General features: G+C 43.5%; 1 protein-coding gene across 1 annotated transcript in view; it reads right to left on the bottom strand.

Moving 5' to 3' along the window:
- Positions 1-24349, bottom strand: part of LOC124798457 (probable E3 ubiquitin-protein ligase HECTD2) — a 348122-nt gene that overhangs the window by 313931 nt on the left and 9842 nt on the right. The window contains 2 exon segments of the mRNA XM_047261883.1: positions 10467-10648; positions 18440-18571. Coding sequence (XP_047117839.1) covers positions 10467-10648; positions 18440-18523 — 266 coding nt within the window. The 5' untranslated portion in view covers positions 18524-18571.

Below are 24349 nucleotides of genomic sequence, written 5' to 3'. Positions count from 1 at the left end.
TGGCAACGACATACTAGGGGCAAGAGGTCCATTCTGTTGGCAGCAGTACTCACGCGTTGCAGCGCCCTCTCCGTGTACGGTGCACCCCTACTCTACAAAACAGTGTGAACCGCATAGAAGAGGGTATTTCCCATTGTACAACGTGTTTTTGTTTCTTCGCGCTTCACTCTCGTATAGAACGAGGAAAGAATTACTGCTTAAATTTCCTTTTGCGTGCAGTAATTAGTCTACTCGTGTCTGCGATTGTGGTGATACAATGATTAGTACCACGTAGCGTCGTGCCATCTCTGCCATACATTACATGGATTGTAAGTGGTCGTAAGTTTTAAAACGATGTATATACTCGTATGCAGAGTGAAGCGACGAATGAAATTTTTTTTATCAAGGCCAGGATTAGAATCTGGTCGCCTGCTCACTACGCAGATGCACTAATCATTATGCCACCGTGGCATAGTGGCTTTCCAGAACTACATGGACTACCATAGCACACCTCTCTACTCGAGCCAAATTCCCATTCACGTCTCAGCCCATATGGTTTTCCTCCTAAACTCAAATAGCGTTGCAGACCCTCTCCAACTGTACTGGAATAACACCGCAGCATCGAACAAAATGGGGAATGCTGCCTGACACCCAGGCGTGGGTGCTTTAATAAATTGAAACTGTGTGGTTCCAGAGACTTTTTTATCTCAGACATCTACCATGTATATATGCAGACTGAAGTGACGAATGAAAATCTGTACCAAGGCCAGGATTCGAACGCTGGTCTCCTACTCACTAGACTAAGCCATCCTGGCATAATAGCTTTTCACAACAGCCTGGACTACACCACCAATGCTGTTTGAATTTTAGTGGGACTACCAAGTGGGCTGAAGCATGAGTTGGAATTTGGACTGAGAGGGGAGGTGTGCTGAGACAAGATTCGAATCTCTTCCCTGGAACAACTTATTTTCATCGCATCGGTCTGCATGTATACACTGTTGAAGTTTGAGACTTGAAAAGGTCTCTGGAACCATGTACTTGCAGTTGATTTTATGACAATGTAGAAAATGAAAAGGTCTCGTATATTGTGTTTTGTAATGTAATACTGTAAGAGATTTTTGTTCTATTTTCTGTTTCATGGTTCGAGTATGGGGTGTCGCAGTAACAGATGGACCGGTCTTCCCATCGTCAAGCTGTCCTCTTTACTGGTCTAAATTACAGTTAAAACGACGTCCGCTTTTCAAAGAAGACCGTACGAAGCGACTCGCCTGACCCTACATTAACAATGGAAACAAATTAGTTTAACAGTTGTAAACTGTAATGAAATAAAATATGTAAGCAGTTAAATTTCGGATTTAGGATGCAGATACTTGAAAAGTTACGAAACTCAACAATTCTGCCATTTACCTACGAGACTAATTTTTCAAAATTAACGCTACGAAGACATACATAAAGAGATCACTGTTTCATGTCATACAGGTATTTTTCGTTTCGTTTGGTACTAGTCAATGGGGCTCACCGCAATGGGTAACTGCAGAAATTTATGCGGAGGACCGAGAGAGGTGGCGCAGTGGTTAGCACACTGGACTCGCATTCAGGAGGACGACGGCTCAACCCCGCGTTCGGCCATCCTGATTTAGGTTTTCCGTGATTTCCCTAAATCGCTCCAGGCAAATGCCGGGATGGTTCCTTTGAAAGGGCACGGCCGACTTCCTTCCCCGTCCTTTCCTAATCCGATGAGACCGATGACCTCGCTGTTTGGTCTCTTCCCCCAAACAATCCAACAAAAATTATCCGGAGGGGCCAAGATCTCAAAAGTTACATTTTTGGTAAACTAATTAATTGAACTTAACAATGTGTCGTCTCCTGAGAAATAAATTTGCACGAAGGACACAAAGCATATTGTATCTTAAACGTTTGATAGTTATCTAGTCAATATTTTTTTCAAGATAAGTTACAGCCATACCATACGGGTAAGCATATTTCATTAGCACATTCAATGTACATATCTCGTATTCAGAGAACGTCATTATCAGGGGAAAGAAAACTGGCATTCTACGAATCGGAGCGTGGAATGTCAGATCCCTTAATCGGGCAGGTAGGTTAGAAAATTTAAAAAGGGAAATGGATAGGTTAAAGTTAGATATAGTGGGAATTAGTGAAGTTCGGTGGCAGGAGGAACAAGACTTCTGGTCAGGTGATTACAGTGTTATAAATACAAAATCAAATAGGGGTAATGCAGGAGTAGGTTTAATAATGAATAAAAAAATAGGAGTGCGGGTTAGCTACTACAAACAGCATAGTGAACGCATTATTGTGGCCAAGATAGACACAAAGCCCATGCCTACTACAGTAGTACAAGTTTATATGCCAACTAGCTCTGCAGCTGATGAAGAAATAGATGAAATGTATGACGAGATAAAAGAAATTATTCAGGTAGTAAAGGGAGACGAAAATTTAATAGTGATGGGTGTCTGGAATTCGTCAGTAGGAAAAGGGAGAGAAGGAAACATAGTAGGTGAATATGGATTGGGGGGAAGGAATGAGAGAGGAAGCCGCCTTGTAGAATTTTGCACAGAGCATAACTTAATCATAGCTAACACTTGGTTCAAGAATCATAAAAGAAGGTTGTATACCTGGAAGAATCCTGGAGATACTAAAAGGTATCAGATAGATTATATAATGGTAAGACAGAGATTTAGGAACCAGGTTTTAAATTGTAAGACATTTCCTGGGGCAGATGTGGATTCTGACCACAATCTATTGGTTATGAACTGCAGATTGAAACTGAAGAAACTGCAAAAAGGTGGGAATTTAAGGAGATGGGACCTGGATAAACTGAAAGAACCAGAGGTTGTAGAGAGTTTCAGGGAGAGCATAAGGGAACAATTGACAGGAATGGGGGAAAGAAATACAGTAGAAGAAGAATGGGTAGCCCTGAGGGATGAAGTAGTGAAGTGTCTTGAAAGGAGGATATAAGATGAAGATCAACAAAAGTAAACGAGGATAATGGAATGTAGTCGAATTAAGTCGGGTGATGCTGAGGGAATTAGATTAGGAAATGAGACACTTAAAGTAGTAAAGGAGTTTTGCTATTTGGGGAGCAAAATAACTGATGATGGTCGAAGTAGAGAGGATATAAAATGTAGACTGGCAATGGCAAGGAAAGCATTCCTGAAGAAGAGAAATTTGTTAACATGGAGTATAGATTTAAGTGTCAGGAAGTCGTTACTGAAAGTATTTGTATGGAGTGTAGCGATATATGGAAGTGAAACATGGACGATAAATAGTTTGGACAAGAAGAGAATAGAAGCTTTCGAAATGTGGTGCTACAGAAGAGTGCTGAAGATTAGATGGGTAGATCACATAACTAATGAGGAGGTATTGAACAGAATTGGGGAGAAGAGGAGTTTGTGGCACAACTTGACAAGAAGAAGGGACCGGTTGGTAGGACATGTTTTGAGGCATCGAGGGATCACCAATTTAGCATTGGAGGGCACCGTGGAGGGTAAAAATCGTAGAGGGAGACCAAGAGATGAATACACTAAGCAGATTCAGAAGGATGTAGGTTGCAGTAGGTACTGGGAGATGAAGAAGCTTGCACAGGATAGAGTAGCATGGAGAGCTGCATCAGGACTGAAGACCACAACAACAACAACATCTCGTATTAATAATATCAATATGGATGTAGGAAACGTTCGAAAACAACTATCAGATTGGTCGATAAAACCAACTGTTAACAGCATAGGACTCCCTGGTTTGACACATTATAATGTAGAAATGGCAACTGAAGTACAGAACTCGTAAGTCTGTGGCTGAATGTCGCGTGGGAATGCACCCCTTGGGTTAAGCAAGCGCAAACACAGTTTCGACCTTGATATTTCACCATTTTTGCTTTCGTCCAGCTAATAAACTTATATTTTTTCTGTATTTGAGCCCACAGCTGAAGTGTAGGTGAATACAAGCGAAGGGGCCATTCTTATGGAAATTCTGGATGGGTGTCGGCAGGGTAAAATGCAGTCATGTTTATACTCTGCTTGATGTTGGAACTGTCCCTTTCTGCAGCTCATTAAGGGCTGCACAAAGAAGCGACACAGAAAAAATTGGGTCTCTATTTAGCCAATGTTCTGCAATGACAAAAAAAACCTTTGTAATGACAAAAAGTATAGTATTTTCTAAATTCCCTGCGTTATACCTTGCATACTGTTGCGTACAATCAAAGTCAATCGCTACTAGTAGTACGTGAGATTCTGAAATTAATAAAAAGTCTACAACAGATTGCAGGAGGGGGCTTCCTCTTGAGGCTCGTCCAAACTGTGCCCCTGGGGCGCTAGCGCCCGCGATCGCCCGCGGCCAGCGCCCCGGGCGAATTCGTATGTTGCTGCAGTGACCGAGCCGTGGCGCTTAGCTGGCCGTACGGACCGCCCGAACCCCAGCCGATAGATATACACTCCTGGAAATTGAAATAAGAACACCGTGAATTCATTGTCCCAGGAAGGGGAAACTTTATTGGCACATTTCTGGGGTCAGATACATCACATGATCACACTGACAGAACCACAGGCACATAGACACAGGCAACAGAGCATGCACAATGTCGGCACTAGTACAGTGTATATCCACCTTTCGCAGCAATGCAGGCTGCTATTCTCCCATGGAGACGATCGTAGAGATGCTGGATGTAATCCTGTGGAACGGCTTGCCAAGCCATTTCCACCTGGCGCCTCAGTTGGACCAGCGTTCGTGCTGGACGTGCAGACCGCGTGAGACGACGCTTCATCCAGTCCCAAACATGCTCAATGGGGGACAGATCCGGAGATGTTGCTGGCCAGGGTAATTGACTTACACCTTCTAGAGCACGTTGGGTGGCACGGGATACATGCGGACGTGCATTGTCCTGTTGGAACAGCAAGTTCCCTTGCCGGTCTAGGAATGGTAGAACGATGGGTTCGATGACGGTTTGGATGTACCGTGCACTATTCAGTGTCCCCTCGACGATCACCAGTGGTGTACGGCCAGTGTAGGAGATCGCTCCCCACACCATGATGCCGGGTGTTGGCCCTGTGTGCCTCGGTCGTATGCAGTCCTGCTTGTGGCGCTCACCTGCACGGCGCCAAACACGCATACGACCATCATTGGCACCAAGGCAGAAGCGACTCTCATCGCTGAAGACGACACGTCTCCATTCGTCCCTCCATTCATGCCTGTCGCGACACCACTGGAGGCGGGCTGCACGATGTTGGGGCGTGAGCGGAAGACGGCCTAACGGTGTGCGGGACCGTAGCCCAGCTTCATGGAGACGGTTTCGAATGGTCCTCGCCGATACCCCAGGAGCAACAGTGTCCCTAATTTGCTGGGAAGTGGCGGTGCGGTCCCCTACGGCACTGCGTAGGATCCTACGGTCTTGGCGTGCATCCGTGCGTCGCTGCGGTCCGGTCCCAGGTCGACGGGCACGTGCACCTTCCGCCGACCACTGGCGACAACATCGATGTACTGTGGAGACCTCACGCCCCACGTGTTGAGCAATTCGGCGGTACGTCCGCCCGGCCTCCCGTATGCCCACTATACGCCCTCGCTCAAAGTCCGTCAACTGCACATACGGTTCACGTCCACGCTGTCGCGGCATGCTACCAGTGTTAAAGACTGCGATGGAGCTCCGTATGCCACGGCAAACTGGCTGACACTGACGGCGGCGGTGCACAAATGCTGCGCAGCTAGCGCCATTCGACGGCCAACACCGCGGTTCCTGGTGTGTCCGCTGTGCCGTGCGTGTGATCATTGCTTGTACAGCCCTCTCGCAGTGTCCGGAGCAAGTATGGTGGGTCTGACACACCGGTGTCAATGTGTTCTTTTTTCCATTTCCAGGAGTGTATTTGTTCGCCCGTTTTCCCTTCGGGCAGAGGACGTCTCACAAGTGCTTCAACTAGAGCTGATTGACCTACAGTGCCATATCCGCCTGAAGGACCGCTTTCTTATGTGTAAAACTTTGGATGTCTTCCACGAGAGAAATATCCTCTTCCGATTTCTAAACTCTGAAAAGGGATAGAAAAAATTGTAGCTCGAAGTATAACAAAAAATACTTACTTGTAACTACTAACAGTAAGAATGAGGCTCTATATCCCTTACATAAAATTAATTCTGAAATAGAATTAGATCTGACCGCTGGACAGTCCAGTGCAGAGCAGTGCTGTGCGGTCTCACTCGCTCTGCAGCTATCTCTCTCTCTCTCTCTCTCTCTCTCTCTCTTTCTCTCTCGCTTCTATGCCGACACTAGCGACACACGGTCGCGGACGGGGCGCTGAACTACACTTGGATGAGCCTGCTCTAGTATGCTGCAGCTAGATGGCCGTGGTACTGTAGTATAGGAAACCTTTGGTGACGCGCAGACCTGATTACTTACTTACGCTCGCGAGCCGCCTTGTCACGAGACGCGACAGCAGCGCTCCTAGTGCATAAAGTCAAAACTACAGAGCACAGCGTCAGTAACGTTAATGTTTGTGTGGTAACGCACCGATATGAATGGCACCCCTTTCCCGACACGCCACGTCAACAAATTGTGCCTCAAAACACGTCTTTTGAGAGCACTTTCATTTTATGTTCACTGGGAAAACAGCAAAAATTGTGCCAGTGAAAAGTAGAGAGAAACTGAAACACGGCGATATTGTGTAAATTTAACAAGTTGAATGCTATAAACTCGACGAAGAACCAGTATGAGTGAATATTACCGTACTCAGAACTTAACACGTAAACTGACAACAGACAGGTCCTAGGTTGTGCAAAAGTTATGTCCCTGGCTGCCCTTGTTCAAATCGGCACATTTCGCGAGTAGTCGATAATTTTCGTCCCATTGTCATCTACTGCCAACGTTTGCGAACAATCGTTGTGTAGCACGGAAGTAGGTAGTAAGCAGTAAATAATGTCTGTGTGCGTTGTCGGGACCAGGGGCGAAAATACTTCTCCCTGCACTCCTTCAAGGTAGTAAGGTATTGCCCCCATTCTTCGCATGCCCATGCGCTCTTGGACCATAACTTCGCACTCACGAGGAGAACACAGAAGGCTCCATAACCCAGTTTCCCAGAAACTTCGCTCAGTGGAAGAGGAGGCAAAATAATCGGACACATGTCTCGGCTTATCCATAGATACTCGACCGTTTCTGAGACGGCCAAAGTTTTATGTGCCTTTGAGGAAGTAAATGGTTCAAACAAAGCGGTGTCCGCTCCTGGTAGATGAGTGGTCAGCGCGACGGCATGTCATACCTAACGGCCCGGGTTCGATTCCCGGCTGCGTCGGAGATTTTCTCCGCTTAGGGACCGGGTTTTGTGTTGTCCTTATCATCATCATTTCATCCCCATCGACACGCAAGTCGCTGAAGTGGCGTCAACTCGAAAGACTTCCACCAGGCGAACCATCTGCCTGACGGGAGGCCCTAGTCACACGGCACCAAAGCGGTAGCATAGTGGCTAGCGTCGCGGCTGCGCAATTTGGCGCCCCGCCTTTGAAACCCGACTTTATTTTTGTTTTTGTTTTCCGTTTATCTGCCCATATCCGTAGAAGATTACTGCAGGAATGTTTTGGATTGTATATTGAAGTAGGTTGTCCTTATTCGTCTACTAATAGTATGTCTGGAGATGAATTAAAAAAAAATTAATGAATGAAAAAATTACTTGAAATTGTTTTCGGTGAAATTCAATTGCAGGCGACAGTTTTCGGAAAAGTGATCAATTATGAGTGATTCGTCGCAAACTCGTTGTCAATGCGTGAAATCTTCAGCAATGTTAACGACGTTTCTTTCCCAAGTGAGATTTATACAAAGAAATGAAACTGTCGCAGGCCTGCCTTTGCGCGATGCTAGGGGTGTTCCGAACTTCTATGTTTTGACTGTTTTTACGATCGGTATAATCCATGGAAACGCACAAAATCTTTCTGAAGAATAAACATAAGAGTATAATATAAAAATAAGAGTTGAAATAAGAATGAAAAACAAGACTATAAAAATTTTAAAATATTGTAACCCCTGAAAATACTGTACAAGCCTATATTACACAATAAATGTGTGGCAGATATTGTGAAACCCAGTTGTAATTTTACAATTTTACAGTATAATGCCCTTGTATCCCGTAACTTAATAAGAAACATTGGTCTAGCAATCTTCTATGGACATGAGTAGGTAAATGAAAAAAAAAATCAATTATTGGGTTTCAAGCCACGACGCTAGCCAACGTGCCGCCCATGGGGCAGAGTTTATCGACCGCTAAGAGACACATAAACTACATCGAAAACTTTGATGGCCGTTTTCTTGGAAACGGTCTAGTAGGTCTGTCTACGGATAAGCCGAAACATATATTCATTTATGCGACTCCTCTTCCATCGAGCTAAGTTTCTGAGAAATCGGGTTATGGCACCTGCCGTGTTCTCCTCATCAGACTGGAAACGTGTTTCTCTGCTGCTCGTATCCAGCGGTGGCGAAATGGTATTGCGCTTGCGTGGAGCGAGCTGCAGGTTCAAGGGAAAAGTACAACGCGAGGTGAGGGCCTCGGTCTCTCTGCTACGAATTTCTTCCGCGGGTCGGATTGAAACCAACTGCCTGTCAGATTCGGCCAGCGGGCCGCCGGTTGCCCACTTGTGCTGCAGGTCTACGCGAAAGAGCGCCCCTTTCTCGTTGTTGCACCTATAAACTCACTGATCTACTGCTAAAGCGCGAATCAGTTCCTACACTACTGGCCATTAAAATTGCTACACCACGAAGATGACGTGCTACAGACGCGAAATTTAACCGACAGGAAGAAGATGCTGTGATATGCAAATGATTAGCTTTACAGAGCATTCACACAAGGTTGGAGCCGGTTTGGTGAAACGTTGTTGTGGTGCCTCGTGTAAGGAGGCGAAATGCGTACCATCGCGTTTCCGACTTTGATAAAGGTCAGATTGTAGCCTACCGCGATTGCGGTTTATCGTATCGCGACACTGCTGCTCCTGCTGGTCGAGATCCAATGACTGTTGGCAGAATGTGGAATCGGTGGGTTCAGGAGGGTAATACGGAACGGCGTGCTGGATCCCAGCGGCCTCGTATGACTAGCAGTCGAGATGACAGGCATCTTATCCACATGGCTGTAACGTCTCGATCCCTCAGTCAACTGATGGGGACGTTTGCAAGACAACAACCATCTGCACGAACAGTTCGACGACGTTTGCAGCAGCATGGACAATCAGCTCGGAAACCATGGCTGCGGTTACCCTTGACGCTGCATCACAGACAGGAGCGCCTGCAATGGTGTACACAATGACGAACCTGGGTGCACGAATGGCAAAAAGTCATTTTTTCGGATGAATCCAAGTTCTGTTTACAGCATCATGATGGTCGCATCGTGGTGAACGCATATAGGAATAGTGTATTTGTCATCCGCACACTGGCGTTATCACCCGGCGTGATGGTATGGGGTTTCATTGGTTACACGTCTGGTCCCAGCGGAGGTTCGAATCCTCCCTCGAGCATGGGTGTGTTTGTCCTTAGGATAATTTAGGTTAAGTAGTGTGTAAGCTTGGGGACTGATGAGCTTAGCAGTTAAGTCCCATAAGATTTCACACACATTTGAACATTTTTTGGTAACACGTCTCGGTCACCTCTTTTCGCTTTGACGGCACTGTGAACAGTAGACGTTACATTTCGTATGTGTTACAACCCTTGGCTCTACCCTTCATTCTATCCCTGTGAAACCCTACATTTCAGCAGGTTAATGCACGACCGCATGATGCAGGTCCTGTACGGGCCTTTCTGGCTACAGAAAATGTTCGACTGCTGTCCTGGCCAGCACATTCTCCAGATCTCTCACCAATTGAAAACGTCTGGTCCATGGTGGCCGAGCAACTGGCTCGTCACAATAAGCCAGTCATTACTGTTGATGAACTGTGGTATCGTGTTGAAGCTTCATGTGCAACTGTACCTGTACACTCCATCCAAGCTCTGTTTGACTCAATGCCCAGGCATATTAAGGCCGTTATTACGGCCAGAGGTGGTTGTTCTGGGTATTGATTTCTCAGGATCTATGCACCCAAATTACGTGAAAATGTAATCGCATGTCAGTTCTAGTATAATATATTTGTCCAATGAATACCCGTTTATGATCTGCATTTCTTCTTGGTGTAGCAATTATAATGCCCAGTAGTGTATCTCGCACGCTCTCTACAACCTGGCCGAGCGGTGCTAGGCGCTACAGTCTGGAACCGCGCGACCGCTACGGTCGCAGGTTTGAATCCTGCCTCGGGCATGGATGTGTGTGATGTCCTTAGGTTAGTTACGTTTAAGTAGTTCTAAGTTCTAGGGGACTGATGACCTCAGTAGTTAAGTCCCATAGTGCTCAGAGCCATTTGAATCATTTGAACTCTACAACCACTTACGATTCTACGTGGAAGCTGAGGTTACTTTCCGATAGATTCTAATTTTCTGATACGACGGTAAGCGTGCAGTTGCGCGCAGGCGTGGCACTCACAGGAAGTCCTCGCGAGTCTTGGTCCGGACGGGGTAGACGACGAACGCCTTGGAGAGCGGCAGCGGCGGCGGCGGCGAGTCGTCGCAGGCGGACAGCGTGTCGCCGCTGAGCGCAGACCGGAAGCCCGACTCGGGGGTCGACGACGGACTGGGCGCGACGCTCAGCAGCCGCGACTCGCACTCCTGCAACAGCGCGGCCCGTCAGCGGCGCCTGCCGTCGCACTACGTCTCTACAAGAGCGGGGCAGGATGTGTGGAACTGACGAATGAAACGGGATTTCTACAGTGTGATTCACAGGCGTGGAACGACTCTTCTAAAACAATAACAGGTCGACAAACAGTGAAAGTGAGAGATGAAAGTACCAACTGTACAAAAAAGGGAAAGGAGTAAGACGAGGCTGCTGTCAGGCTCCTGTATTTTTTGTCTCTATTGTCGTTTCATTCAATTCGGCCCATGTGGTCAGAAGAATCTGACGACGATCCTGAGATGAGAGTTGCTGCGGCTCGAAAGTGTCAGGCATTGGATACTCCTTCCGAAAGCGATGTGTGGCGTGACTGATCGAGAGCTTCCTGCATTATGAGCGTCATGCATTATCTCGCTCTTCACAGTTCTTCACGCACAGAAGTTTAAAGTTGTATTGTACTGTATCTTAACTGGGGACCTAGAAACGACGGAGAGGTTCCGTCCCTGCCGCAGCCGCAGTGGTCCAAAACCCTACGACGACTACCGCAGTCCACTTCACCCCTCCGCCGCCCCACACCGAACCCAGGGTTATTGTGCGGTTCGGCCCCCGGTGGACCCTCAGGGAACGTCTCACACCAGACGAGTGTAACCCTTATGTTTGCGTCGTAGAGTAATGGTGGTGTACGCGTACGTGGATATTATTTCTGACGAAAGCAATCTGCAAGATGAACTTTCCCACTTACAAAGAGTGTTTGAAGACAATGGGTACTCCTCACAGCAGATACAGAAGGCACTGAAAATGAAACCGAAAGAGGCCACAAAGAAAGCAGAAGAAGACGAAGAAACCTTTAAATTGACGGCCTTCCTGCCATATGTGGGTAGTCTCTCATCAAAAATAGGACGGATTCTCAGCAGACACAAAGTAAAAGTGATTTTTCGTCCTCCACCCAAGACAGCTGCACTCGTGGGCTCCGTCAAAGTTGATTTTCTGCTCCGAAAATCTGGAGTTCACAAAATTCCAGGTGAATGTGGCCTTTCTTACATTGGATAAACAACTCGTACTGTCCAAGAAAGATGTACAGAACACCGGAGGTACACACGACTTTTACAACCTAACAAACAAGTCGACAGTGGCAGAGCATTGTATTGACATTGGTCACAGTATGTTGTATGACAACGTCGAAATTTTGGCAACTACATCATCTTTTTGGGACTCGATAGTGAAGGAGGAAATTGAAATTCGCTTGACGACGAATTTAATTAACAGAGATAGTGGTTTCAACCACGATAAATCATGAGATCAGGCATTTGCTATAATAAACTCACAAAGACTTCGTCACAGTGCAGCTCACAATGATATATCGACATGCCAACACAGATCGACTGCAGAGTCATAGATGTAACTCGTCTCTGCCGCCGACCAACGTCTCTGGCGCATTTGCATCTGTGGCCGCAAGCGCAGTTGCGCGGTACACGAGTATAAAGGGACGAAACGAGCACTGGAGCGTCCCGCCCCCTTTAGGGGGAACCGAAACTCAATAAAGGAAAAAAAAACTGGAGCATCAGTCTTGCGGCTCACTCTGAAGATGGCTGAACGTTATACAGCCGAAATATTAGAAGAAGAAGGAGAATTCTTGCGGCTACACACCCGAAACCTAATGGAACAGTCTTTGCGCAGCCAAAACCTGAAGATTCAAAGCACAGGTTGTGCACGAAGAAGAACTGAATGGGTTCCGACCCAGAACATCATGTTCAGAGAAAGTGTTTTGCTTAAACAGTTAGTGGAAAAAAGACTGACCAGGAGTTTAGAGTTCCATGGTTTTCATTGATCTCAAGAAAGCCTGTTATGTCATTCTTCTCTGTAAACTGTGGACTGCGATGTTAGTCGTTTCTGTGTTCAAACTGTTAGTGCTTTATTCAGTAACATAGCTTCTACAATTAAAGTAGGCACAAAAGTATCTGCATCGATTCACAGTGACCAGAGGTTTAGGACAAGGATGCACAGTTGCACCTATATTACTTAGAATATACTTGAAGTTTGCCTTAAGGCCATGCAGACGTTCCTGCCGTAACGTGGCGTTATTTTGACGGTGACCAAGTCATTTTTGAAGAGGATGAGGGTAACGTAAACTACATGATTCGAAAGTTGCGCAGAGATATCAGAAACGGAGCTAAACAATTAATACAGAGAAAAAGAAGTATTTTGGAACTGGAGGAATGAGTCAAGATCAGACGTAAGATTTTGGTGTTGGTCTGTAGGGTTTTAATAAATATTTGAGAGTCGTTCATATGAAATATGGAGCTAGTAAAAGCGGAATTACGGTGCCCATTGACCAAGATAGAAAAGCAACCAAACAGTTCATGAAGTTTTGTGGTACACACAATTTAGATCAGAAACGAAGATTGGGATGTAAAGCAACGCCTTGAGCAGAAACATGGGAAATAACTGTAAGTGTTAAGAGAAACTTGTTGTCAGTGGTGATGTGATTCTGGCGATGTTGCTGAATGTTGACAATATGCGATAAATTTAAAATTGAAGACATGTGTAAGAGAGTGAACTTGGGCACCACTGTAATATATACAATCGAAGCATAATGATAGAGATAGCATGGGTATATATGACGTTTGGGTGATGAGAGATGGCCTAAGGTGATGGAATGGTATCCAACTAATAGAAGACGAAGATGACGCCCGAAAACAACATGGGAAGAGCAATTTAGGAGAGCTATGTCAAGGAGGAATTTGCAGGTGGGAAAGCAGAAAAATGGGAGACTTAGGAAGCTAGGATGCCATAAGCTACTATAATTTTATATCAATTGCAATAAGAAAGTATGAAATGGGAAAGGAAGTGGAATCTGTGAGTATATGTTACCAACAAGGCGGCCATTTTGGAAGCAACAATCTTGGATGCATCTTCTGATTTTTGAATGGAAAAGGGGGCAGGGATGTCAGGTGACATATCAAACAGCCAAAGAATTATACGAGAAAAACTGTCTCTTATTTGAGCGCAGCTTCATTCATTCTCGTGTTACGACTGGCGTTTCTTTATAAAAGGTGATAAAAGGTGGCGCGAAACCTGGAGGCGTTAACACAGTCTGATCGCTCTGAGCCACCTTAATAACAAGAGAGAGGAGAACTAATGTTATTGCATGCAGACCACCATCAGCCCACAGTACTTCTCGCGAAATTCCTTGAAACTGGTCCCATCGCGGACAAACCGAAAATTGGGCGATCGAAAACGGATACGGATGAAGCAACATAATCGCTGTTATCGAATCGCTCATTGAGTCCCAAGCGCAGTATTCACCACATCTCACGAAGACTGAAGTCATATGCAGCATTAATGAAAATTTAGAGCACACACGTAGAAGTGTATAACCACATCGAGAACACTCCAGCTCGTCGGGTTCAGTCTATAGAGTGGGTGACATGCAGGCTAGACGAAAACTTTCATTTTCCTAATATTTACTGTATACAAAGGTATCTGATTTGCACGTGACGGAATGGCAAATAAATAGCATCACAGATACCAGTGCTGAGTACATGAATCCATTGAAAGCAGTTGGAGTATAAAAAGCGATGGTTTGGCGTGAAGTGTGGTGTTCCCTTATTATTGAGGTACCTTCAGCACAGGTACACTAACATCAGCCAGTTGTCTGTGCTGTTTCGACGAATGTCTGCTGCCGTCGTTGCTGTGACATTTCCAACTTTCTTTCAGCACGATGGTGCACCCAATTAGACATGGTCCACGTGCCCTAGCGTAGATACACAATTCCACCAGAGACAGTTAGGTCATTGAGATGCAGTGGAGTCGCCGGCACCTTCCCCGCACTTAAGTCCATCAGGTTTCCTTCTGTGAGAACAGGTGAAGGCAATTGTGTGTGACCGAGCGAGGTGGCGCAGTGGCTAGCACACTGGACTCGCATTCGGGAGGACGACGGATCAATACAGCGCCCAGCCATCCTGATTTAGGTTTTCCGTGATTTCCCTAATTCGCTCCAGTCAAATGCCGGGATGGTTCCTTTGAAAGGGCACGACCGACTTCCTTCCCCGTCCTTATCTAATCCGACGAGACCGATGACCTTGCTGTCTGGTCTCCTTCCCCAAACAACCCAATCCAGTTGTGTGAACGTCAGAAACGTGGCACAGCTCATGCAGTGGTTAGTTGATGCTTCTCCTCGCATTTCGGTACCTGAGTTGGTTAAAGTCCATGGCGAATGGCCGAAGCAGTTAACAATAACCTCACGTCATGCTGTTGCAAGATCCCGTTGCGGTACCAGTTCTCCATAATAGTTTTTCAGTATAGCCACGGGTCCGTAGAAAGGGTGTAGGTGACATTCAGTATAACTAGTCACGACTTTCCGCGAGAGATTGTGTCAGTTGAGCTAAACCTTTCCTGGAGTATCTTAGTGAATGGGCTACTAGGATTTACTCCTGTTTTCTGTGAATCTCTCTTTGATGTCCCTCAAACCAGTTCTTGGTTCAAATGGGTCAAATGGCTCTGAGCACTATGGGACTTGACTTCTGAGGTCATCAGTCCCCTAGAACTTAGAACTACTGAAACCTAACTAACCTAAGGACGTCACACAAATCCATGCCCGAGGCAGGATTCGAACCTGCGACCGTAGCGGTCGCGCGGTTCCAGACCGTAGCGCCTAGAACCGCTCTGCCACTCCGGCCGGCAGTTCTTGTAGGGTGTTGGACTCCTTAGAAGGTGCAAGCAGATGACCAGTGATTGTAAATCAAAGATTGTAAATGGATGCGAGTACATGAAATAAGCCCCTGGATGCCATTACCGTGCATTTATTAGCGAACGCTGTAAAACAGTTACAATTAGATAGCATGAAACGATTCATATTAAAAAGTTAATGAAATTCGAGAGAATGGTCAAACTAACTATCACATAAGGACGAGTTCTGAGTAAGTCCTATCGCCGACTGGCGTGATTGACGCGCAGCCGAAATCTCGAAACTTTGTAGCTATTCGCTCATCGTGACAGCATAACAATATTCATTTGTCTACTGATTTAACTGGTTTACAGCATATAGGCCTTGACGACACATAGGTTCCTTCTAGCATTTTCTACGCCAAAAGCGGACTTTGATAACTAATAGTTAACAAGAAAATTTGTTTTGAGCTGGACAGCATGTGATTTCACTACACATCTGTCACCAAACAAGATCATTTCTCATGACTCTCGTACCTCTCCCCACGCCAATGATTCACTGCTGTGCCATATGGTCCATTCGCCACCAATGCCAACATGAGAACCAGCTGCTCATTCGAGGCTATCGTACTCTGCGGTGTTGCTTAAGGCGGCGGATTACTTCTGCAAGCTGCAAAGCCCCAGTAAAATATAAAATTTAGAAAATGAAATGCTATCCAAAACGCGAGGAACCTCATACTATACCACACGTCAAGCATGTCCTGTTGTGTTATCAGTAGCAATTATCGTGTTCTCAACGGAAGGTGACATAACTTGGGAATGAATAAAACTAAGACGTAATGAAAAGTAAATCGTTTTTCTCGTGCAGTTCTCTACTGGTATGGTATGTCATATGAGCCCCTTTATATTTTAAACTTACGAGTTACATGCAAGATGGTGGCCTACGAAGTTGAAGAGCTGCACTCTACAAGCTAAACAATGTCTTCTACTTCATCACACTCTGTTCATATGCGTGTTCTAATGAAGTATGTCTGTTGGGCGCTGCACCAATCTCTCACAGTCAAGTGAAAAGATGGATAAACACTCTGAAATGTAGTAATCTGTGGTTAACAAATAGTTTACCATATTCTGTAGAAGGAACAACAGCATTTCTGTTACCAATGGCACCACTTCTATTACAAAACCAATGGACGAATACCATACCGACAACCACAGCATTTGTACATACGTTTTGTATGCTCGAACAATACATTATATCTGACCAACAAATCACAATCACAATTGTAGTTGAAAAACGAAATTATGTAAATTCAAGCACAAACTAACAATTTGAATTTCAAAAAGGAAAGTGACAATCAAGAAACATTCTGAGCACCAACACACAAAAAAAAATTAGCTCCATACCCAGCAATATCTCTGTATCCAATAAAAATTGGACTCGTGTACGCTGCCTGACAAAAAAAGCGAAGCATCCTGAGGACTTCACTGGATGTCATGTAGTTTAGTACACGTACTCACTATCAGCGAGTATGTACACGATTAGCGCTGAAGTTCTCTATGATAGAATGAGTACCAGAGGTCACTGGTTTTGCTCGTGTTTAGTGTTGTTACCAGGCCTTTTAAGGTATGTAAGAGTTGTGAACTGCGTTATAAACAGAGCGATCACTGTGTCCCGTACTCGTGTGAGACACCGTTATCAGCACCTGACAGAGATTGAAAGCGCGGTTAGTGTGGGTCTCCATTTTGACCAGCTGGTCGAGTCGTGCAACATCCGGATTTGTGGGCATTCAGAAGTAACAGTGGCCCGAACTGGACAGTATGAAAACGCGAAGGCAGTCATACCTCTTATCGAGGTTCTGGTCGACCACGTCTGATCATCACAAGGGAGTGTCATCGTGCTGTGCACCATGCATTGTGTAACCCCTGCGCTTGCCATTCGAGAACAGGTAATGAACTCCCTGAAACATTCTGTGTTAGCCCTCACCTTTGACTGGAGACTAGCAGCAAGTGTTCTAGGGGATTAACTTCCCATGTATAGGCCACCGTAAACACCACACAAAAACGGCTGCATTTGCAGTGGGGCCATGACTGGGTCACATGGACTGCTGATGAATAGCATCGCTCTGCATTCAGTGACAAATTGCGGTTCTGAACTACCTAGCATAAACATCGTTGGTGTGCACAGCAGCCACCTGGGCAGAGGTCCCTTTCTTCCAATATTCTGGAGAGGCTGTGTAGTGTTACCCGTGGCGTCATGGTGTTCGGAGACATCGAGTATGAATTTATGTCACGACTGAATTGAGGGCACTATGACGGCACAACGGTATGTCACAGGCATCCGGTATCCTCATGTATTACCCCTCATGCGATGGTATCGTGGTGCCATTTTTCAACAGAGCAGTGCTCTCCCACATGTATCACGGGTCTAGAAGCTGGAGGGGGTGCAATCTCACACTGATAAAGGGGCTCATATTGCCAGGTACATTGAAAATTTGACTTTCTTTTGTAATCACTGAAATAATATCACATACATCCTGGGCTCCTGAAGTTTCATTTCGTTGCCTCATCCCCTTCCGAGATCTTCACGTTCTTTGTCAGGCAGTGTATATGGAATTTTTTGTTCGAATTAGTCCTAAAGTATTTACTATTCCTCATGGCACACCCTGAGTAGATATATCTGTACGACATAGAGTAGAATGTGCAAACAAATTTCAGCTGTGGACTTAGGCCTCTAAGCACCACCTTGAAACTGGTGAAAAAATTCAAAAGAAGTGGAGGATAATGAGGGTTGTAAAATGCATTTCTAATCTTTAATTAGCAATAGTTTCAGCTGTCCTCTTACTATCACCTCGGAAATAACTACAGAATATGACAAAAAAAAAAAGTGACACACCGCATAATAACGTCTCACTGCTCACTGCACATGCAGGTTGCTAGATTTTTATATGAAATAAGATCTCACCAAATCTCATTTAATTCATATATTTTCCACAGGAGGTGGTACAGCACAGACGATTCAAAGTAGCTGGTAAGTTAACGAGAAGAGGAGCTGTTACAGCCCTTGCTTATCATTATACCTTTCCTCCCGTCCGAAGTTTTGCCAACACACAGTACTAGGCACGCACCTTGTTGATTGGCGGCAGCGAGGTGTCGGAGGATGGCCTGAGCAGCAGTCCGCCCATCAGGCTGGTGGCCACGCCCACCCCCATGGCCACGCCCACGCCGCTGTTACGCCGGCTCTGTGGCTCCGGCTCCAGCTGGAACACATGAACGCACCCCCTGTGAATACAGCTGCCCAGGGCATTTGCGTTATACTGCTCTACACCAGGGTAACGAGGTGGTAATAACATCGCAGTAATACTGTTAATCAGGGACATCTGCTCCACACTCGTCTGTACCAGTGTAACAATATGGTAGAAGTATCACGATATAGTGTTAATCAGGGGAAAGATGGCATTAGGATTATGATAATACTGTTAATCAGCGGCTGCTGTTCCACACTCATCTCTTCTAGAGAAACGAGGTTGTTAATCCCATTGTGACATTTATACGAAGTCGCAGCTCATAAATTAATTTAAGTACAGAGTTACAGTCATTGCTATGACTGCGCATGTCAGGAGAGATAGGCAGGTTACCCACTGCACTATGACAGATGGTCAAGGTAACTGGACCTGCAGTGTGGGGAAGTTTCAAACAATAGCTGATTGTGTCCTTAAGCTTCGCAGACTTTAGAAATTCCTTTACAATATCCACGGCAGTACACTTAACTTTAAGTAATAACATAAAACTTATTAGAAAACTGTATGGACCTTTCTAGAATCCTTACTCATATTGACGTTCCATATCCTCATTTTTTTAAAAGAACTTTGGGAAGATAAAAACAATGATTAAATAAACATGACGAATGTCATTGGAGATGGCCGATCCCTGAAGGAAATGCACTCTGTGTGGGCAAGTGAGAAACTGTTGAATGTGGTCCTAAAGGAAGCTAGCTCGGTGATGTTAACACGTGGATCGTTATCAAATTGACAAGTCTTAGCTTCGTAGGTACAAGTGATACAAAGGTTAAAACTTCATCAGGCTACGTTTGATGCGATATTAAGTGACTATTCGCCGTCTTTCCTTGAGTGTCATTTAATACTACATCAAATGTAGCATGAGGTAATTTTAAACATTCGGTGTTTGTGAAACACCGAAGTTGGAGAATGTCAACTTTCTTTCATGAACGTCAACACATACCAATTACGTCTGTGAAACACCGAATATTTGGTTATAATCTCACAGATTCGGATCATCATCGATGTATGTCGACAAGCATAGATATGCTTTTATGGAGGTCGAAACGAGAAGCCGATATCGACAGATGGGCGACAGTCTGTCGCCAGAACCTCTGTTCTGCTGTGACTGAGGTCACGTGGGATAGTCATGCTATAGTATGAAACACTGTTGTTTGGCAGTCTTACGCAAAGTGTGATGGAGCGTTCAACATTTTCTTAAATTTAATTATTTTATCCAATACCCTAATTTATATGAAATTGCCACTGCAGCGAACTGCAGTTTTTTTTAAATATTGCATGCCTTAAATGAGGGTAAATGAGAGACAACTGTTTTTATTTTTCTGAAGAAAAGTGTTCCAAAATACATTCTGAAGTGATTTCTGCTAAAACTAAGTGCCGTACACTGTTGTATTACAAACGATTAAAACATTTTCATCAACTTTGATTCCATCAGGGACAGCTATGCATGGCGACCGTAGTGGCACATAGCAGTCAGTCGCAATATCCTTAGTTTTTATTATTCTTTAAAATCTAGATTTCGGCTTTAAATAGCCGTCTGCAGTACTTTGGGCCATTCTGGCGGTACACCTGTCAGAACATATGGTGACATAAACTGCCGCGAGTCTGTTGAATTATAACGGAAATGCACTGGAGATGGCTATTTATACACGAAATCTAGATTCGCAAGAACAATAAAAACTAATGCGACTAACTGCTGTGTGAAACTCCTTGCTTAAAACATTTTGACGTTTTGAAAATTAATGTTGAAGAGAAATTAATTGTACAATTAAAACCAGGAGAAACGAATATATAGTATTACGTTACCAATGATGAATAGCTAATTATACGAGGTTTACACCTTTGAAACGTATCATGGAGATAAAAAAATCATTTAATTAGTTGCAAGTTGAATAAAAAATATTACATATGATGTTGCAATGTTGTATTTAAATTTATGTAAACAATGTCAAATGATACACAGTGGACCTAAAAAAGGTACTGTTGTCAAACCAGTGGTCTGTCCAAAGTTAAACACAACATGTCAGGTTGGTCTGATAGACTGCAGTCGCACGGGGATGGCGAATATAAGTTAATAACGCTGTATTAAAATCATTTAACAAAGTTTGTGCAAATACAACCTTTGAAAACAAAGACAGATGAAGAAGTAGCGTATCACCTTCAAATTTGTTTATTGTTTGGTGTTCTAGCTGTATATGAATCAGATAATGATAGGGAATTCTGTAACTAGGTCATATCTGAACTAAAGACTATGTGGAAAGGTGCTAAGATAGTTCATGAAAAGCCTCATCATAGTCAAACACAGGGCTCAGTTGAAAGGATCAGTCAGGATATATAGAATATGCCAACTACGTGGATGAACGATAACGGTTATCTGGACTTTATTCAGTTTGCCAAGAACACTACATACGACAAAGAAAAGTCCTTATGAGGCCATCTTTGGCATGAAACCAAAGAGAGCCATAGCATCGTCTTCTTTACTTGTTGAACAGATCGCAAATATTTAAGCCGAAGAAGAGCTCGAAGAAATTTTTAATACTTTTGAAGAAAATTTCAGCAGTGGGCATAGAGAAAACCATATTCCAAAGAAAGATATTGAAGAGAAGCTGCAGCTCCCCACGTCTTCATATCGAGCCCTCACTGAACAACACGAGTTTATTTCTACAAAAAGGGCTGCGGCAAAAGAGAATCTTCTAATGCAAGCACTGAACCAATCACGAAACTCAAAAAGAAAATTTCCTCCCGGTCAAATTGGTAATGTAGTATGAATACAAGTTCCTGATGTCGACTGTGGCCACACATATATCCGAAATGTGTTGGCGGTTGTTGTCGAATATAAGGCTCTAACTTCTACGAATAAGCAAATAAAAAAAGTGCGAGTATTACAGACATTCTACTCAGGGGGTATCTTCACACTTTAATACTTTACGAAATATTTCAGAGCCAAGATCACATTTAAGTATTTATTTTGAATTGATGACCGGTTTCAGCAGTACTTTTCTGTCATCTTTGGAGCTCTTATTGTGCCATATATTTTGACTACGTTGAAAATTTAAATTGTTTAGGAACCCAAATTCGAAATAAATCGTTATATGCCATCTTGGCTCTGAAGTATTTATTCAAATATTACAAAAGAAAAAAAAACTCTCAAGCAGTTCGCACCCGCAATCAGATTGTAATTTGTAAAGAAAAGTTATTTGCCAGGGACTAGATTTCTTCTTAACAAATGTCGCTGAGAGAAGCAGCTGCCACTAATTCGACAAGTGGAGGGCAAGGCTATGCAGTGCAAAAACCAGTGTTCAACGACTAAATGCAGTTGCAATAGCAAGGGACTCTTGTGCAGTTAGAAGTGTTGTAACTGTTTAATTTGTTGTAATAAATAGGATTGTATAATGCCAATCACACAAGTTTATTATTGGTATTATTTTCTTATGTCACTCGGAATGTACTGTTCCTTTTAAGGTCAACAGTTTATTTATTTGTGCTGTTATTTAAACTTCCTCCTCTTTTAACATATAAAATGTTTGCATAATAAAGTATGATTTTAGAACATAACAAAAACATTTTTGTTCAACATTTGTCATCAGTGTATGGTGAATGTCGACATTTGTCGGTGTAAGTGAGAAATAAGGATATTTTGCAAATTTTTGGACATGCATCAAGTGAATACGTGAATGTTGACATTCTTTCACGGTAAGTCAGTGTTTACGATCACGATTCCTAATCACAATATAGAGTCCCGCAACTAATATTATTTTATTTTACATCATGCAAGGATTTACATGAAATCAGAGAGTACATTAACTCGCAGGAGTAAACATGTACGAGGAAAACTATCTTGTTAGCTGAGCGAATATCACAGAAATCCTACACAAAGTGAAAAGAGAGGTGAAAAAATGCTGGTCAAAACGTAAACAATTTTAGAAACAAAATACAACCCAAACTTAATAAAAACTTAGTCAGCTGTGTTGCTAAAATTAGAGTACCACAAAAACTTCCTTGAATGAGGAGCTAAGAAGTAAGATGCAAGAATTACTTAGTAACAAAATTAAATAGCCTATAACAGCGAAAAAAGGAAAAATCCTAAGCTCAATTAACCAGATAAAAAACGGTAGAAATATTCGCCAAATGTTTTCTGAAATAGAGTGTCTAAAAATAAGAAACGGAATAGAGAAAAAATTTGACGCATCTCATTTGCTGCGCGTGGTTGCCAACATCATTCAAAGTCTCGTCAAATGTTTCTCTAATCTGTTTTATTTCTTACTTTTGGCAAATCATTTCACAAAACATATGAACGATTTTTATGCAGTTCGTTTTATTTTTTTTTCAAGTTTTATTTAGAAAGCATTTCCTTATTGACACTTCATTTGCTTTCCTAGCGTCGCCTGTTCTCGAAATCTCCTGAATTTAGTAGTGATTTGAAGGAAACAATTTTGACACTTAAATATCACACCAATGTAACTTTTTATGCGCAAAGAACTAGAACTTGAACTTTTTGTCACTTCATTTGCATACCTAGCAGCAGGCGTTCGTGAAATATTTCAGTTTTCCCTCAAGTAACTAATTAAATTTTTCTTAATTACCCTGATTGTTTTCAAGGAATTATTTGTTGTTGCAAAACTAGGTCTCATGCAAGTCAATTTGATACCCAATTTTCTAACTATTAGATCGGCTATGAAAAATCGGACAAGAATTGATTGAATAATTTTGCGTCAAATAACTAATTAAGTTTTCCTTAATTACCACGATTACTTTAAAGTAATTAAATATTTTGTTTTGGAAAACTAGACCCAATCTGATCAGTTTCATACTCCATTTGTCCATTCCCTACTCTTCGTTTCGTTGCGAAAATTCGGACAAAAACCCATTGTGTAATTTATAGGGAATCTTCTTTCGCCCCGCTCAAACATTTGACCAAAAAGATCCTCCTACGAGCAGAAATAAATAGTTAATTTCGTTTAATGAACTTCACAAAGGTATTCATCAACACGTTTTTTACTCAGCAGAGTCATAATTAGACCACCCTAACACCGAAGAGCTAAACAATTGAAGTTAACGAAATGTAGTGCTACAGAAAATTAATAAAAATACGTCTGGACCAAGTACCGTAATTAATGAAGAAGTCTGACGCGAACAGCATTTGATCTATAAGACCGAAGAAGAAGACAAGGAAAGCAGAACGGAGTGGACGGCCAATACATGAAAGTTTACTGAAAAGATTAGGAAATGGTGTAATGGAGGTATAAATAACATCAGGGGAAGATCCAAAAAGAATTACATCGAAAAAAATGAAAATTATGTGGCATTTATTTCCAGCTGCATAAACAGAAAACTGCAGGACAGAAATTGAAAACTACATTGACGGCTGGCTACAGGAGGAGAACAGCAAAGTAGCAGAAAAAGTACCGAATGTCCATGCAGTTCAAAGAAGTGTGGCGCTGCAGGCCTGTAAGTTTGCCCTCTTTACGGCATTCGAGTACCACGACCTTTTTTCGTAGCTTTAGACGTCAGCCATCGCGTGACTTCCAAGAAAAGACTTGTCCTATTAGGAACAATCGCTTATTTCTGGAGAAGCTACCCGACTAGGTTTTCTTACGACACGATTCTGTTTTGAGAATACCAGCTCAAGGTATTCGCCATGAAATTAGGTAGACGCCTCCTTCTGTAATAAGCAATAGTGAATGCACCGTAGTGTGCATTCTGAGCAGTGTAGATTAGCAAAATGTCTCATTTTGTTGT

This window comes from Schistocerca piceifrons, chromosome 1 (genome assembly GCF_021461385.2).
Source record: "Schistocerca piceifrons isolate TAMUIC-IGC-003096 chromosome 1, iqSchPice1.1, whole genome shotgun sequence".
Classification (NCBI taxonomy): Eukaryota; Metazoa; Arthropoda; class Insecta; order Orthoptera; family Acrididae; genus Schistocerca; species Schistocerca piceifrons.
The sequence above is the reverse complement of the archived record's forward strand: the minus strand, read 5'-3'. Positions and strand labels throughout refer to the sequence as shown.